We start from the raw sequence: 19,421 nt of genomic DNA on the forward strand, positions 1-19,421 counted from the left end.
CTCAACTGACATTTCCAATAAAACAGTAAACTGGTTATTCTGACATGCTACACAAAGTTATAGAACTCTGCATTGCAGAAATGTAGGTGTTCAATCTTTTGACTTGTGATCTGAGTGCATGGCACCTGGATACTGCGTTAAGCAATGATGACTTTTATGATCCAGGAGTCAACTGACATTAGAATGTAAATATTTCATGGCATATCCATAAAGAGAAGGAGAAGCAGGATAGAGGGGAGAATTCAGGTGATTTGACAAATAAATGAGAACATCCAGCTAACATTTGTCAGACTGTAACTAAGGAGACATCCTTATGGACATCAATATCATTCTTTTTTTTCATAGTCCTAGTGATGATCTGAGTATTGGAATAATGCCCTTTTGAGGAAGAAAATAAGAATGTGCACAAGGCTTCCCATTACACATCATGACTATTACAGAAACATGAAAACTGGCTGGTATTGGCATTGCTACTCTGTTTTGCTGTTTTTCTTTAAAAGATACAGAGGCAAATTTTTCTGCTGTCTGCCATGAAGTTACACCAGGGAAAAATTTCAGCATAGACCCTGAGTCTTTCTTAATGAACGTGTAGAACAAATGAATTCTAGCTATTTGATTTCTCAGCAATGACTGTAAATATTTATAATGCAAAATAGAAGGAAGGACAATGGCATCAGCAACTTTTCTGCAAATGATTTTTCATTAATGTCCTACATCGACTCAGAGATGTCTGCTATTGATTCACAGCTCAGTCCTGAAGCTTTACCTCTCACAAATGGGTATATATCACTGGTTTTTCAGTTTGGGTTGGTGACACAGATTCCAAGCCCATTGCATACTGACTGGAATGGAAGTTAGGGACCTGATTTCTCACTGCTTTCACCCTTCTTGACCCCTTTGCACTGACAGTGCAAAGCAACTAGAAGATAGTCCCAGGAAATAGTAAATAGCGTGAAAGCTGAGTGCAAGGAGCGGGGTCAGAACCATTAACTGGTGAAATAAACCTAAATCTAAGAGCTTTTTTTACACTTTGAAGTGAATTTGGATTACAGTAAGGTGGGGATTTAAAGGAAAACACTTAATCCACTTTTACAGTGGATTAAACAAAACTGGAACAAGGCACTCCGAGTTCAGAAGAAGGCATTGCTCTGTGGAGTGAGAAAGTACCGATGTAAGAGACTAACTATATAGCTATATGTGTAGACAAAGCCTATGATAACAGATGTAGGAACCCGCACAGAAACTGATTTGATAGGAATATAATAAAGCAATATACATTCACATTCAATAGATGAAAATGCATTTCCCAAAATGTATGCCATATGCACGTCAGATATTTTACCTGTTCATTGTCATCTTCGTCACTGCTGAGTTTCAGATCATCTTCAAGCATTCTAAAAGAGAGATAGAGACAACCAAACATTAGATTTCATTTATAAATTACATCATTTTATAAATTAAAGGCTGAATCCAACCCCTAGCCCTTTTTACTTGGTTCTCCAATCCTCCAGATTCTTCATTCTCTTACAATATAAATGACCACAGAAACAAGAACAGACAAAGGCTCCTAACCAGATTCCATATATCCACACTTGTGATTGGATCACAGTGAGCTGCTTCTTTTAGGACCATTTTTACCTTTACCCAATCCCTTCTCAAGGCCAAATCCGTTTACCACTAGAGGATGAAATAAGGAATCTGTGGGTGCACCTACATGAGATTCTTTAAGGTACATTAGCCTATATTTAAGGTGCCTTAATGTGCTTTAAAAATGATGTTTTGGGGCTAATCATGCCCAACAACGGATCCAATTTAGGCACGAATAGTTAAAGTGTACTAATGCACGTGTAGACATGTTAAAGCGTATTAACACTGTGTGTGTGGACTGACTTGGACTAACTTCAGTCCCATGTCAGTCCACAGACAGTGTTAATGTGCCTGCACATGTAGACACTTGCCTAAAGTCACGTATTGAGCATTAAACTAATGCACATTAAATGTAGGCATGCTTAAATGCATGTGTAGACACACCCTGTGTATATGAGCGCTGTTGTGGCATCCATTAAAACTAACAAGCTTCCTTTCTCTCTTTTAGTCGTTGTCGGTGACTCCCAAATTGCAATTACTGACTCCTTTTTGTTTTGATGGAGACTGGAGTCTATGAATTTTTACTGGTAGTCTTTAAATAACTGTAACAATCAATGTGTGTTCTGTGAGGATGGTATTTTTTTTGTTGGCAGCTGACCAGTAAATCACGATAGTCTACTGGTATTAAGGAATTCTAGTGGGGACAGTATTCCCAGTGGTCAAATATCAGCCAGGTCCAACCCTGCTGGTGCTCTGAAAATGGGAAAGAGCAAGGAGAACTTTAACGGGTTTGTAAGTCATCAGTCTTCTAGTGACCTCTGTTGTCGGGCAGCTCAGTGGTTACAAAGTATCTGGACATGAAACTACTAGTCATTAACCTCTTGATAAATGGCAGATGCTTCCCTGTAAAATGTGAACCCATAAAAACTAAGACCAAGGTATGGATACTGAGTCTTCTAAAACTAAGAAATCTCCAGTAAATATTAATCTTTAGAGGTCTGGGTTTTGGTGATGAACGGGAACTTTTTATGTTGTTTATCTCTAGCAGACACATTCATTTGTTTCTCTGGCACAGCAAGTAATGCCACATTCACAACCTATCGCTGAACCTTAATCTATCCAAAGCCTAAACTGTTATCAGCAAGGTTCATTATATACTTTGCAGACAAAGTCAGCCCAGCCTCATATGAGGCCACATCATTTTTAACTTTAATTCAGGCCTAAACTCCTCCTTATACTGACATCTCACTTTAATATGTAAAATATCTGTCTCTTTAAAGAAGCACTTCTAGATAATGCAGTCCATATTATTAAAAAAAAAAAAAAAGCACAGATCTAAGAAGAAATAATGCAAGTGATCTTTTCATGAATTAAGCCTGAAGGGTTTTTTTCTTTCTAGCCACTGCAGGCGTTTTGTTTTTTTTTTCCATTTTGTTACATATTAAATCCCTTCTTGACATATTGTGATAGAAATGAACCAAAAGAAAAAAAGGAAACTCCATATTAGACAAATGGAAAGAACAAAGAAGCAAGCGTAAAAAGATAAATGAGTTCCTCTACGACACTACCCAAGCCATCGTATAAAGTGGTCGATTAATAATGGTTTTTAGAAAGTGTCTACAGCATACACTTTATAACAAGTGCAGTAAGCACAAGGCATGTTTATTGAATATTGAAAAGTATAAAATAGATATAAAATATGATTAGTAGGAAGGACAACTGTTGGAGCTGGTTACAGATAAACTAAATTTTCAGGATTTATGAGTTCCTTTCATGAGACTAATAGATGTTTAGAAGACTGGAGAGAGGAAAAAAATTGGATTTTGGTCCTTCTTTAGCAGTTCCAAGTTTATCACTTGGAGTACATAATTCTTTTCAGTCTGTTGTACTAAATGAGGAATACGTCACCGCATTCAGTTACCCCACTCAAAGGTTAAGCAACTAAACTACACAGCCTGAAAAACGCATCGCCCTTAAGTGGCAGATGGAATAATTAAAGAGAAACCGAATAACGCACCCACAATAAATATACAGTAGAGGGAGAAGTGAGGGAATAAATTCAAAAATATACAGTAGGCACAAATGAAAGTGGAACGTTCAAGAGTTCAGATAACCTGCTCCCGGAGGATATTGGTTAGAAAGGGTAATATTTTTCCAGAAAGCAAAGGACTTAGATGGTCTTCAGCTATTTTTAAACGTGCTTAATATTCTGGAGATACGGGTCATGGTGGCTTGCACACTTAATGTTTCTATTAACTCTCATTTATAAGCAGGTGGCATCTGATCACACTCAAAGCCCAATAAGGACTTTTCAAGATTGCCAGCCACCTTAATCCAAGGTAATTGTTTCACTATCATCATGCCTAGAGAAGTAATGCACTGTACCCTCAAAGCCCTGACACAGAAGAGCTCTGTGTCTGCAGCACTTTCAAGCACCGTTTGTATGGTTTGAACATGAAATTAGGTCCTCTTGAATGTGAGATCCCTGTAAATATGCATATGATCTATACAGCACTGTGCCGTGCAGCTGTTAACCTCGAGAACACATGACTGGAGACTGCAGCTCGAATTTGTTAGTAATATCAGGGCAACATTTAATAAAGGACAATTTGGTAGATGTATTAAAGTTACAATGAACACAGTCAATGAGGGTAAATCAAAAAGAAAACTGCCTGTATCAGAGAGCTATCTCTGGAGGTGTTATGAATTCATTTCATTTCCTATTCGTCTCTGACCTAGCCGACATTATTATTGAATATACATGTACGTGTTTGTCTTTTCATCCATGCCTAATGCATAACACCACTTTAGGGAAAGAGTGGGATTAAGAAGGATTTTTGATTTCATTATTAGAGCCATGCCATTTATACCGCAACAGTTAAGACCGTGTCAGCATATTCATTATTCTTTTTCAGGGGTTTATAATTTGGAATGTGAATTTACTGCAGAATTGTTATGTGGTGACAAAGGGATGCTTTTACCCGTGGTATCGAGAGGTGCAATTCTCTGACTGCCTAGGACACCTGCTGATTGCAGGGACAAACCTGTTCCCAGCTGGACTGTTCCTATGTCAGAAAGCTAGATGGACACAGGGATACAGTAAAGGTTTTGGAAGCATGAGTTTGTGAGGACCACACACATACACATTTACTGTTACCAGAGGCAGCAACTCGCACCAAGCTTTAGGTCAGGGGTGGGCAACCTGCACAAGTGGTATGGACAGCCTCTGTGTGGGGCCCATGGGGCATCCAGGAGGGAGCAGGGTGAAAGACGGGGCAGGAAGCAGAAAGCAGAGCAGCAGGGGGGCAGAGCAGCAGAAAAGGGAATTGGAGTGGCACTCAGGGAGAGTGTGTCAGTTCATAGGAGGCCTGCCGAAAAGGTTCACCCCCAATGCTTGTGAGGATGCCTAGAAGCTTAATGATAGGGACTGAAAGTGAACTGAACTCAACATAGTTTTGGAAGGGTCATGATTTAGGTTGGGTAAGGCAGACCTTTGTGGATTCCTCCCCCCCCCCATTCCCATATTCCATGCATTTTCCAGCCTGAATGAGAAATAAGTGTGTGCTGACAAAATAGCAGCCTTGCCAAACAGAACAACCTTTCTGCTCTATGCTTTTAGTGGCAGATGTTGTCAAAATATTTTCGGAGTCCCACCAGTCTTCAACTTCTTTCAACAGGGAAGTCATGTTCCAAACCACAGTCCCTTCTGCATCCAGGCCCCGTTGCAAATGCATGACTTACGGAGTCCCTTTACCACATTCCAATAGTTTTTACATGCTCAGGTAGAAAGGAACAAACTGTTTTCAACATTTGTGGAAGCCATGAAATAACAGGCTGCTGATGTGCAAGAAAGAAAATAAAACCTATCATGGAACAGGGACAGTAACTCCATCTAAGACCTCTAAGCTGTCATTGAACTTGGATGAATACAGCAGGAGAGCTGATCCTAAGGCATCCCCATTGTAAACCTCTCTTTTACTTCAATAAATGCTTTCCATACATCACACTTGTCAGTTTGAGGCCTAGCAAATGAGCAAAATGAGTGTTTGATTGGAAGAGGTGAAATAATGTGTATCCACAGGACAGGATAAGTATCAGGTACCTCACTTTCAGTAATTCTATACATTATTTTACTAGGAGCTTCAGAATTCCCCAAAAGGATATTATCATAGTTGGCAAGCCAAAAACACTATTTATTTATCCATTCTTGGACTTGCTCCAAATCCCAAAGAAATCAATGGAAGCCTTTTCATTCCCTTCCATAGGTTTTGAACTGGGACCTATGCCATTTAGTTTATTTTTTAGTTTTCTACAACACTCCTCAGTGAAGTGTCTAAATGTTTTATAGGGAAATGAGATGTAGATCCTCAGTGGACTTCACGGACTTCAGTGTGCTTTTCCTTACAGTCTCCTGGACTTCAGTGTGCTTTCCTCCATGCTCTGCTTCTACAAAGTTGTGTTTGGGGGATATTGTTTTTAAAGTGCAAACTTATTCCAGTTATGGTGAGAAATCTTTATCGAGCAGGAGGTACTTGGAACACTTCCTAAATAAGATCAGGCTCTAGGGGATGTCCTCCTTCCTCACCCTCAGCTCCAAGCTCCATAGCCCTGAGCTCCACTTAGATGGAGCAAAGACTGGAAGAAGAACCAGGCACCGGGTAACTAGGCCGCGTAGAAGGTTAGCACTGTACAAAAAGTGTATTAATTGAAATCTTATATCGGCAAACAAGGGTCGGAGTAGCATATGCGTACGAATCAAGCAAATAACATACATGCTATGCCACGCATGACTGGTGCATTAGTATTATTAAAGTTTCTACATACAAGGTTCTTGTTCTCGCTGAAGGACCTAGAACAGGAGTAGGCAACCTGTGGGACTGATGCCACACATGGCTTGAGTAGTCTTTGTGTGTGGCATGAGGCAGATCGGTGAGGGGACATGCAGCACGGGTGCAGACAGGGTAAGAAGCAGAGAGCAAAGCAGCAGATCAGGCAGGGAGCACAGGGCTGGGAGCAGAATGCAGAGCAGCAGATCAGGCAGGGGAAGGGGATTGGCATAGCACGCCTGCCAAAAAAAGTTGGCCCCCATCTGCAGAAATCCAGGATTCTTCCAATAGACCTTTACTTTGCAAGACGTGTGCTTGCAGACCCAGTTGGGAGACCGCATTTTGGACCCTATGCCCTTGGGCTTGTCCCTTGAGACTGCGTAACATCTAGGGTTTGAATATGTCAAAAGAGAAAAGGTAAAGAGATCGCACGCAGTGACGTGAAAAGCACAGGAAAACGGTTATTTGGAAAAGTGGTAGCAGGTACAGGTGCTATACAAATGGCTTATAAGTCTTCAAAAGAAAACTGCGCTTTCCTTCCACTGATACAAATGGATGATTTAACTGGGAGTGCTGTGGGTTTTAGATTCAGGTGGCACAGGCTAGACTACTGCGTCTAGTTGCCCCGTTCAATATTAAAGAGAGAACTCAGCATGTCGTACCAAATTTCACTTGTGATGTTTAAATAAGACTTAAATCCTGAACAGGCAAGAATCAAATCCATGTCTTTAAAGGTAAAAAAAAAAAGTAGCACATAACCACCATGTGTTATGAAGCCCTTGTTAACGCTACGGTTTAATGTTTTCTGGAATAGATCACTGGGGAGGTCACTGTCCATCTGAATACTGACTAGCTCTAAGATGTAGCCTCTTCCACCTCTGAACTTTCACTGAAGTGAGCCCATCAATTCAACATCATCTAAACTGTTTTTACCCTGTGGACATTATGCTGAACTTGTTTTTCATTTTCCTGATGCATTTCTCTGTATTATATAATACTTCTCAGAGAGTGGTAACTCAAGTTATCATGCAAATGACAAACTGAATAATAGAATTCAGATGAATTTCAAGACTGTGTTGCACACACTGAAGCCCAATTTTATCATTTATCAAGGAGGGGGGATTGTGTGCGTGAAAACATCTAACAATAGATTTCCCAAGAGAAGTTCATAATACAGTGGACAAAAAGGCTGGGGAAATGAAAACAAATGGTAGAGTAATTCCAAAGAAGAAAAAAGAAAAACCCCAACAGGATCTTTGTTTTAAAACATCCCTTCTATAAATCTTGAAATTTCATATTCATTCTCCTGCTGAAATGTGCAAGTCATCTTTAAAATATTTCCTCTGAGATATTCTAAAAGTTATGGTAAAACAACATCTCCAAAGATTAAATGGAATTCACAAGCACCATTTAACCTGATATTCATGGCCACTTGTTCAGCAGTTTTATACATATTTAAAGATATTTTATTAATTTTTCCTTCTCCACCTCTGCTATTTTCTCCCTGTCCATCCTCATCGTTGATCACAGACTTGCGCCTGAAACCCTTGACTCACGTGAGCAGCCTTCACTCACTGGAGCGAATTCATTGGCCTCAATGGTACCGCTCCCACCAGAAAAAAGCTAGGAATGGGTTAAGCCCCCACCTTTCAGCCTGGACAATCTGTCAAGTATCTCCCCCATTAAGTAACGGCAGTGAAGCCTGGTAAAATAGCCAAAAGGAAATGATACAAGCAGCGGGGCTAGTTGGCCTCTTCCCTCCTGCAGGAGATCAAACACATTAGCCCTCGAACATGGTCAGCCTCCCCCTAGTCCAGCTGATGGAGAAATATGACTTGCTATGAAACACTCCATTTTGTTTTGTCACACTCAGTCTGCCTTAGTGTTTCTGGCACCATATCAGTAATTAGTGTAATTACAGCTGGTGAGAGAGAAGTAACCCCTGTGGTTATCTATTAGGTACCTCACAATCAGAGAGTGCACTTCATTACTCATCTCTCCATATCATCTCCTAATTTCAAAAGGATTAAGCAGAACGAATTCTTTCAGTAGAAGAATTCCCTTTATCTAGCCATCCATTAATCTCCGTGTAGAAAAAGCTCTTCAAGGCAACTAAAATATTAAGTTGCGACTAAGTGCGTTAGAACTACTGCTTTGTTGACCGGTGTTTCGCTTTTCATTAAACTTGGAGGGGAAGCAAGAGACCGGCATGAGAACTCAGGGAAGGGGAAAAGAGAAGCCGATGAGAGGTTTTTACCTGCGTGCTTTACGCTCCTGGCTTTTGACCATATTAGAGAATACGATCTCATTTCCAAGCTCATCTCTAAAGAGCTTGAACACGATCCCAAGGCTTCCACGCAAGCATCTCTAAATGGAAACTTGTGCCAGCACCCACCCGTGAGTCTAGCTGGGCTCATGGGCCGATCCTAAAGTGGGGTTGCAACCCATCGCCTGTCAACCACGGAGCAAGGCATGGCTGGAAACCCTGGGCTGGCTGCAGGGGCTAAGCAGTGTACGAAGGGCGGGAGGGACATACTTGCTGCTGCCACTGCTACTCCAGGCTGACCCAGGGTATGAGAGGAGACCCAAAGCCGCTCCTGCCCAACTTGAACTCAGGGGTGGTGGCTGTGGGGGGCTGGGTTCCTTCCAGCTCCGACCACCTCCCACATCCCCCCATGCCCCCTGTCCGCACCTCCACCCCCCTCATCCACATCGCCCGCTGGCCAGGAGAGCAGGTGCTGGAAGGATGAACTTGCCTGGGTCCCTGCCCAGCTGCTCTCTGCAGCCTGTGGCTGAACTAAAGCAGGAGCAGCTCTGGGGTTCCCCGTGCCCAGGCCAGCCGGGGACAGCAGTGGCATCCACAGAAGGGACAAGTATCTGCACTGCTGCACCCCTCTGGTCCGGCCCAAATATGAAACACCGACAAGACAACAAAAAGAAAGGAGGCGCATGCAAAGAAAGATCCAAAGAACAGTGAAGAAAAGTTATGATGTGGGATTAAAAGCTCCCCCCCCCCCCCCCCCGCAAAAAAAAAAAATCAAAAAAATCTCAGTTTTCTGACTAGGCATGATGATATCAACAGTTTATAGTAATAAAAATGAGCATACCGTGTTTGTTTAGGGCTCTGATAAAATTGAGCCCACAAGTGATTAGGGTCAATCTTGGAATTGCACGTGTCTAGGGAGCAGGAAGGATCGCAGTTTGCTCCCAGGTGGTGTCAGCTCTAGCTCAGCTAAATAGGGAAAGTTTCTCCAGTGCACAATGTTTCTAAATACCTCTATGCACCTTGATTCATAACGTTCACTGCTCTCATTCTGGCAGATACTACCTGTCAAAGGCAGTATGTACTCCAGAATGTAGTTTGTGACAGGTGCTCATCTCCATTGTTTTCTAAATTAAAAATACCTCCTAACTGCAGCCTTATTTGATTAAATCTCTCCCCTCAGCAGAGCATCAGTCTTTTGTCTGATAAACAGGCCTTCTGTTGGCATATTTACCCACAAAGGCTTTGGAAACTTAGCACTCCGTTAAAAATGATTGATAATTCCATAGAAACTTTCTAAGGTGACGTTAAAAAAAAAAAACACAACACCCCAGCAAAGATATTAAAATGAGTAGCTCTATGGAGAACAAATAAAGTAAGACAGGCTCGTCTATCCAATGCTCCATAGCATGCGTAGAAGTATATTAATTTTATTCATTGATTATATTCTTTTATCTTTTATTTTATTCCATTTTTAATCTGGTAACAAAGTGAGTCCTTCAAGGAGCTGTTTGATGAGCTGTCAGTACCAACATGACATTCACAAATCTCTCTGTGTGTGCTGTTTTCCCCTTAGATCGACTAATCTCATATCTGAAGAGCTGGGTTCCTTTGTTTCTGTATATTGGAAATGAGTTGTGTCTGCTAAATCTTAAGCTTCAGTAACCTGGTTTGGAATGGAAGCAGCTTCTGCGCATTCATTAATATCTTTTAGACTGACACATTTCTTGCAAGTCTGAACTCTTCTTAAAGGGAATGCAAACCGGTTTCTGCCATTTGCAACTAATTTTAAAATACTGTTTATGACATTTAGAAATGTTAAATGTAGCAGAGAAAGACTTAGGCTCTTCAGTATTAATAAGAAAAACAACACCGAGTTCCTACAGCACCCGCTCTCATCAGATCTTACAGCACTGTAGAAAGGAGACACAGGGTGAAATGTATCCTATCCATCCAGAGCCTGCGCTAGGGAATATCACATCTTAAACAGGAGGAGAAATCTACCTGGCAGTATGGGACAAGGCTGCAGAGGAGACCACTGTCAGCTCCAAACTATGGAGCTGCACTGCCTTGTTAGTAAAGGTGGAAGATGTTGGGGCCAGTGTCCATCCTCTGGCCCCATCCTACCCAAGTTCAGACATGCTAGTTTATGTTGCACTTGCCACAAAGCAGAAAATATAAATAGGCTCTGCATGCCTCTAATATTGTCAGAGTATAAATGCCTCAACTATGGTCAGAGGACAGTGTGAACACTCAATGGTGCATGTCCAAGGGAACATCCTGGCCATGGTTGCAGAGCCCAGCTTGTCAAGTAAATGCCTGGCAGTGGCTAGGTGATGGCTCATCCCCAGCAACCCAAGAACTGGCAATCTGACCCCAGTTCACTCTTTAAATTCTTTGTAGTTGTAACACAAGATAACCCCTTGGCTAGGTAAAGACATTAAAAAAAACGCAGTTTTCTGTAAGTGGCGCAGTTTAAATCAGTAGCAAAGAGAACACACGTTCACCGTTTAGTGGTGGGAAGGGGCAACTCTTAGACCGGGTCCTGCCATTTTTAAACCAGTCTATATGTTCCTGAACTTCTGTTCTGTTATGGGTATAGACTGGTTTCCAATCACTTATACTGGTAGAAGTGTAATATCTGTACCTGGCCCTTGACCACGACTAACCCATGCACTCTGTATACTCTCCTTCCCTCTGTGAGTCCTTCAAATGGAGTTCATGGCCACGACACGCTTGTTCCCAGGAGATGGAAGGAAAAGAAAACAGTTCTCCAGAAGGACAGCGCTCAACTTTTCTTCCATCGGCACGGAGGCAGCACCTGAAGTGAGTTCATAGCACAATTGTGTCATGCGTGCTCCCTTCCAGTGAACTTTTTGTTGAGCCTTTGTCACTTAAGCAGGGAACGCAAACTCATTCCTCCCTAATACCACTGAGCCACTGAGCTCAGTGTTTTGTAATTTTAAGGCAAACTTGGATGATATTAGGGTCACGCTCAGCTCAGGCACACTGCGACAAAGCCAGCAGAAAGGGAAGAGATAAAAAGTCTTCATAAAAAGGAAGGTGAAAAGTGGAAAAGAGAGAGAACAAGAGTGGGGAAGGCTTATAAAAAGAAAAGTACCCACAGAAAACTAAATACATACATATCTTTTTATGTGGGATATGCCCTTGTGCCAGTGTAACTCTGAAGGGAAGGGAGGAGGAGGTGGAGAGGGGTCTCTTCTGTTCCCGAGAAAAAGCAGAATCTTCCCTTTGGGTAGAAAAGAAACAACTGAAATTCGAAAGACAGGGTACTCGAATTATAGACTTGCTACCATGATCCAATCTTACCAACTCGGGAAGAAGTTCAAGAGATACTCAAAAAGCCTCCCAACCTTGCTAGACTCCCCCATCGCCCCGCAGAAAGCACAAGTTCTTGGCAGAAATCAAATCCAAAGAAAATCTCACCAGTTTCCCCGAGAAATACTGCTTACACTTGAGCTTTTTTAGAGTCGTGTATTTTAAATAATTCACTGTGATTGCACCATAACTAATTCATGATGAGTAAAGGTATGAAAATAAATAAAGACTCTCTGACAGCAATCTCAAGCTGTTGGGTTGCTGAATCACCGGGGACAATTTGTCCTCCAGAATGAATTGTTGGGGACGAGCTGTCCTGTAACCCAATAAGGAGGTCTGGATGCTTCATTTCGGTGCTAATGGACAACCACTCCATAAAGCTACATAAGCAACCATTTCCTGTCCAGGGGGGAGACTCAAGGTGTTCGATGCAGGCTGCTCAGGCAAGGTCTTTCTCAGTGAAAAGGTGAGATGATGAAGCAACATTTCACTTTGGAGGCAAGTGTAGGGCTGCAGGGCAGGGGCTTACAGCTTCCCTGGGGGTGCTTGTTTACAATGCTAGCATTCACGTCCCAGGCTGGGTTTTCAAATATTACAGCCAACAATGTATTCAAAAAGGAAATTCAAATGGGAGGTGCAATTCCCAAGCAGATTGCTAAGAGCAGCTCTTCAATGGGACTCCCATTAAGGGGACCAGCACTCTGGGAATTGGGCGAGTGGGTGCGGCAGGGGATGAGAAGCGACTCAGGTGTTCAGCCTGCCTGGGGAATTGTATACCTGTATTAGGAAAACTTCTGCGCTGTGGCAGAAACCCGGCAGAAAGAGGGTCCCAGGCTGCATGCATGTGCAGAAAGATTAGAGTAAGGATGAGACCTAAAACAAAGGCAAGAAAGAAAGGCCCAGCCATCCAGAGACCAACAAACTCCCCTAGCGCAGCACATTATCTTTGTGTAGATAAGTAGATCTTCGTTACGGCAGTGCAACCTTTCCTGTTTAAGCAGGCACATCATGGGTCACGTTTTTAAACGTAAAAGAGGACTAATACGTACGCGCACATACACATAGAGAGTGAGACCACACACAGTCCATATAACTAAAAAGAACAGAGGAATAAAATATTTAAATGATTTCCATAGCTGGATTATTCATAATGTATCACATATGCACAGTGGAAAACAAGTGCCAGGAGTGATCTTGAAAACACTTGCTCGCTCAAGAAGCCCTTGCTCACTCGGGCAATTGTTTTCAGGCTGGCATCCAAACGCCACGCATGACACCGTTTGCTCTTGTAATTACTCTGAGATAAACAGATAGGAATAATTGCAAATACTTCCAAGCATTTCCTTTCACTCATAATGTAAAAAAGAAAAAAAAAAAAATCAGAGGATAAAATGAAAATGTATCTGTTTCCACTTCCATGTTTCATACATCATTAATTCTGTAAAAATATATCAGCCTTCATACTGGTACTTCACTTTGTTTGGCAAGCTCTAAGGCTGCAATATGCTTGATAACCTGATTGAAAATTTGATCCTATTGTTTAACAAAATGAGGATTGTTTCATAAGGGGCTCCACCATGTCTGCGCACATTTTCCCCTAAGTAACAGTATGAGGCTTGTATTTCCCCAGACAGTTCAACATTTATGTTGATGTACTTGGCTACAGACCCAATCTTACACTGGCTGTAATACAGGAGAATTTTCCTCAGCATTTTGAATTATGGCACTGAAATAATTTAACAGTGCCTTCTGTGCATGTTAAACAAGTCTCCTGATATAGTTAGCTTTGCTGAAAGCTTGTTTACCTTCGAAATTATAGCACATGGTAAAACCACATTTTGACCTGAAATTCATAATGGCAAATTATTTTCTCTCTCTCTTCCTATGGGACAACTCTGAAAAATTCAACGTTTCCCTACACACACAATCACACACACAAACAGTCTCTGTTCTAAATATTCCTTAAGAAGCCTGAGGTGACTCCTGCATTAAAAGCTAAATTGTTTTTAGCAGAACCCTCTCCAATGGGATACGAAACGTCAAGAAAGCGAAACGCAAGGAGGAGTCAGGAACGGCATCTTTGGCTATTAGTTTAAAAGGTTACAACAAAGATATGTGTAAGCTCTGTTGCTGCCTAAATTATTCATAACTAATCCTGCAAGACATGACCATGGTTTTGATCCCAGTGGGAGCATGACCTATATTGTAATTTCTGTGATCTGCAAAAGAACCTCAAAAGATCGTCAGTGACTTCCTGTTTTAAGGCTTTGCCCCCAACCATTCCCAAATATGTTACGTGCGACTCTGTCCGCCCTTTACGAGAAAGGAAATAATTCTGTAAGACTGGTTTCGCCATGTGCTGAAATCAATTTAGTTACCTGATCAAAAACACGATGCGCGAAAAAGTGCAGAAAAAGAAAAACGCTACAATCGAATGATACATACATTTGGATGAAAGAATCTGCCATGGTATTGTCTCATTGTTTCCTGGTATCCTTCCCTTGTATCTGTGTAAGGACTTATACCTAAATTATAAGATTTTTTTTGTTTCCCATTTACACAGGATCTGACACAGTAGAGTCTTGGTCCATGACTAAGGCACCTATGTGCTAATGGAAAATGAATAGTTATAATAAAAGTATGTAAAATTCCAAAAAGGATACCAAATTCTCTCTACCAGGGTATAGGTGAATACTATTATTAATTAGGCTTGAAATCATGAAATTACCCAGTTAATGTTTAGGAACTGCCATCTTATATTTCCAACTTCTCCTTTTCATTGAAAGTGTTCTTGTATTTGTCTTGGAGAAAGGGACTGGGAGTCTAAGGGGGTTAGGCACTTGCTTCTTATTGGATTGCAACTAGGCTCCGAATATCTAATTCCTTTGAAAGTCCTAGCCAAGGTAGCTAGAAGCGTCTGACCTAGCTTCTTTATAACATTCATTATTTTGCATAACTTTGACATCTCCCCCACCTACATACCTGCAGTTGAAAACTCAATCATTCAAAAAAAAATTGCCTTCGGTTGAACAAAGAGCATATATTTAACTTAAGTTCAATGTATGAACCATGAGACTAGTCTTGCTCCCACTGAGTTTTGACATTAAATTCAGCAGGATCAGTCCCATTAAAAGTAAATTGCACGATCCACACTGCATTTAGTGTATGGGCTATTAATCTTCAGACTAATCCAGTTGATACATATGGTTAGGTAGTTGGGTAGCTATCAGGGCACAATGCTACCTTTCATCTCCTAAGGTAATGCAAATGTTATATCTCAAATCCAATTTAAATTGGCACTCCCTTGAGCTCAGAGATAATTTCCCTCTAATCCTCTTCTGGTTGTCTATAGTGTAACCTTCAAAATCTCAGATATGACACTGTAAAAATGATCAAGTCATACATATTTTTTTTAAGAGGAAAGCCTCACTATTTTTCCTGGTGGCACTCTGTTCCCAGGTGTTATCAGAATCACGAATTCTTCAATTGCCTTGAACTCTGCATTCATTTTATTCTTCCAGATTATTGCCAATGAAAACACCTCGGTGCTGCTTCAAGGGAAAATAATCTTGTCAGCTGTATTGTGCCATATCCAAGATTATGAAGGTCACGCTAACTACAAGCCTCTTCAACCTGCCATGGAGTTGGGTGGGGTTTTTGGGGGGGGGGGGGGGTTTGGTTTTCCCCTTGCTCCTACCACAAAGTAATAGGGATTTTCCCCTTTCATTCATCTTGCCTTTTGTTGTTTTTAATCGACCACCCATCAGTGCCGAATTGCCTTGTAACTGTCTGCTGAGCTTTCATTTGACAGAGATAGCTGCTATTGTTAACACGAGCCTTCACTTCAGCCCATTTAACTTTCCTCAGTTTGACAGCTTCACAATAGCCACCTTCCATCTAAAGAAAACTGTGATTTAGTAGAAAGGGAATGTGGGACAACAACCTGATCTGTCACTCAGTCTCCAGTGACTTCTCTTGGCATAAAGTTCCCCCACAAAGCCAGAGGATGAAATACTACATGAAAACAAGATGGCCATAAGACATGTTCAGTTATATATTCTGGGAAAACCTAAACAGCAGTGGTGCTTAAAAATACAGCCCTTGCTTGTCAGTAATACTTTGGATTCAGCAGCAAAATAAATATTTTGATTGATTTTATATTACCAGTTTTTACTTATATCCTAAAGCTGTGTTTGATTTTTTTTTCTCTCTCACTTTTTATTCACCTAGTAATTGTTCTCAAATTGATCTACTACAACTCCTTGTGGAAACAATAAGTCACAAGTAAATTAAAGCTTTCATCAGACTACTCATTGCTCCTTCTCAATACAATTTTATAAGGACAGATGCTGATGAATTAAGAGCCTGGATGTCTTCCCTTGTTGACAATTAAACACTCCCAAATTACAGGCGCCTAGGTATTCAAACTGAACATTTGTTGTTTCACCGTTACAGGCCTAGAGCTCCAGTCAAAAAGAGTTTGCAAGGTACAATTTTAGGGGGACTTTTCCTATAGGGCGTCTATGTGGCTCTTTGTAATGTTGTGCCTGTAATAATGTGCAGTTAAGTGGCCCCACCACTTGAAGCCTGAAGAAGGGCGCTTGTTCCCAAAAGCTCACAAAGAAGAGTTTTCTCAACAATTTTGGTTGGTCTAAGAAAAGATACCAGATTTACCCAAAGAACCTTGTCTGCCTATGTCCTTAGGCCAACATGGCTACAGCCTATACACCCTACCACTTGATTTATAGGTACAGATGTTTTTGTAATCACAATTTTGGGTGGTTAGATATTGATAAGACATGATTATCTCAGGAAAAAACAATAGGGCAGGAGGGGACCGTGTTTCCACCCTGCTGTGCAAATGCATGATTTGCTGATCCTAAAACATTTCTGACAGATGTCTATTTAGCCTCTTCTTCAAAGACTCCAATGAAGGACATTCCCTAGGCAGCTCATTCCATTGTCCTACTCTTCTTACAATGCTAAAACAGAAACTATTTGTATTTTCAAATGCCGAGCGTGAAAAAAACCACTAATTTTAAACACTCCAAAGCAAAATCTATTTGCATGTTATCTACGGTGCTGGTCTCAACCATGCGCAGTTATTTTCCATTGATTTCAGTGGAAATGTAATGAAGGCAGACGTGGGACTTTAAAATTTTATTAGAAAATGTTAAAAAAATATGATCATTGACATGGTTTTGTAGAGTTGAAAGAGTATATAAAACCCCATATGCATGGTAGCTATATGGGTACACACTTGGTGTATGTTGACACAGCCTAAAGGGGCTAGAGGGGTTAAGAAGCCCCAATGCCATGCTTTGACAGGAAGAGAGGTAAGACCCTGCACATGCTAATTGAAGAGTACAGAGTTGTAAGGCGGGAAGATGTTCTTAGACAATTGTTTTAGCATCCTGTATACAATTGCTGGGGTGGGGAATACATTAACAGTCTTTGGGAGTCTGTGGTCTGTGTAGAGTGGAGGGAGAGCTGGGGAGGGGTGGTCAGTTCATCCTTACACTTTTGTTTCTGGTAGGTGGTCTTGGTCAGGTATTTTCATAATTTAGATGGCTAGTGATATGCTCGGCTTACTTGTCTCTTGGCCATTGGGTGGTACTAGATATCATGAGGTGCCTCATCAGTTTTGTGTCTCATCAGTTTTGTGCCTCATCAGTTTTTAAGCAGCAGGGTACTCTAAAGACTCACATGATGCTCCTGTTGTTTGGGTCCCAGACTTCAAGTGACCCAACAATCAGCACCTGCACCATCACATCCTATCTTCTCTCCCTTACAGTATCAGCCAGCGGCCTATATTACAACAGCTTTTGCTCCTGGGCTTCAGTGAAAGCCTGCCACTGGTCCTCAAAGGGGATGGTCACATCAATCATCAGGATCCTTTTGTTGTCCTCATCTGTTACAACAATGTCTGAGACCAGCTGGCTGTGGCAACCTGGGATGGTATGGTTCATGGCTATTATCTTGACTGACACAGAGACGGCTTTCACCACCCAGTCCTGTGATGCAGTTGCCATGATGATGCAGTTGCCATGATGATGCAGTTGGCATGTTCTTGTACGGGGCTTGCAGCTGCACAGGACATGGGGTAGGGTCTCACTCCCATGGCTACACCTCTGGCACCTCTTGTCTCAGTGGCTGTAGTGGATGGCACCATTGAGTGGGAGACAGTTCAGACAGGCCTGATGCATGAAATACCAGTCTGTGAAGTATGTGAGGTTCCCAAGAGGCATGAAGAGGTTGTTCGAGTCTCACTTTGAGGTGACTGTGAAGACTTTGTACTGGTCAGGTTTTGCTTTCAGGTTACCCAAATAAAATATATATTGGTCTCTCCTTTTCTCAAGAAAGCACAATGTTTCAGACAGCTCAGAAGCTATTGTTACCAACTATACTTTTAAATAAACTCTATTTAGAGTTGTAGAGAGATGCTGGATTGTGCAGAGCTCTGTCTTCTTTTTATTCATGCAATGCAAGTAGCATGGTCATTAGTAGAGTAAGCTTCCTAAAATCCACCGTCAATGGGCTTCCACCATGCTCTAAATAAAAGGGCAAATTCAGTCTTTATCCCCATTCAATCCTTGGCCTCTGTGCTACCACACTCTTCTGGAATACCAATTAAGAGTGTAGTTTCTGTGATTTGGCCCAAATGTCCATTAGACTCTGGCTGAGACGTTTGATTCATTTAGCGTAGGCTACTGAACTGCTCTAAGACAGTAATGACTTTTGTTCACTACAAATCTGCCTTGAATTTGAACTGGTAACCTGAAGGTGAAAGGTTCCCTTGCTCCATTGTTAGCATAGCCTGAGCTCTCTAGAGTCCCATTGCTGATTAGACAGAGAATTCATTGTCAATTCCTTGTTCCATTTACCGGAAAAAAAAAGGCAAGGGGAAAAAGAAAATGTGCTGAATAAACTATATATAAGTCTGGGGTGCACTTATGGTCCTGTCAGTACTTAGAGTACTTGGAGCTTCTTGGCTAGACGGTCTTGCTCTTCTACTCAGAATCACACCAATTGCAAATGTCGGGGGTCAGAAAGGAATTATTCCCCTGGATCAGATTGGCATGGAGTGGTGGGATTTTTGCCTTTTTCTGTAGCATGAGGCAGGGTCCTTTTCCTAGGGTGTTAACCAACTACCTCCCTATAATTATAGTGGCAAAGCATCGACAGTTCTCTCGTCTTCCCTGTTTTTACCTATGGCATTTTATAAGGTGTGTGGTATTTTGCATTTCATGATTTGAAGTGGTAATTTAGGGGATTTCTCCCATAAATGACTGCTTCCATGTGCCGAGAACTTGACTTAATGGGCCAGGAGACCCCCTTCCAATTCAATGTTCTTATATAGCTTCCCTCTTTAATGGCCTTTATTATGCCAGTGCAAAATTGCACCT

The 19,421-nt window shown here is 41.5% G+C and overlaps 1 protein-coding gene across 4 annotated transcripts in view; it reads right to left on the reverse strand.

Moving 5' to 3' along the window:
* Nucleotides 1-19,421, reverse strand: part of AFF2 (ALF transcription elongation factor 2) — a 530,167-nt gene that overhangs the window by 114,128 nt on the left and 396,618 nt on the right. For all 4 annotated transcript variants that reach the window (XM_059732873.1, XM_019492849.2, XM_019492848.2 and 1 more), the window contains one exon: nt 1,343-1,394. In XM_059732873.1, coding sequence (XP_059588856.1) covers nt 1,343-1,394 — 52 coding nt within the window. The remainder of the gene's footprint in view (nt 1-1,342; nt 1,395-19,421) is intronic.

This window comes from Alligator mississippiensis, chromosome 8 (assembly GCF_030867095.1).
Source record: "Alligator mississippiensis isolate rAllMis1 chromosome 8, rAllMis1, whole genome shotgun sequence".
Lineage (NCBI taxonomy): Eukaryota > Metazoa > Chordata > Crocodylia > Alligatoridae > Alligator > Alligator mississippiensis.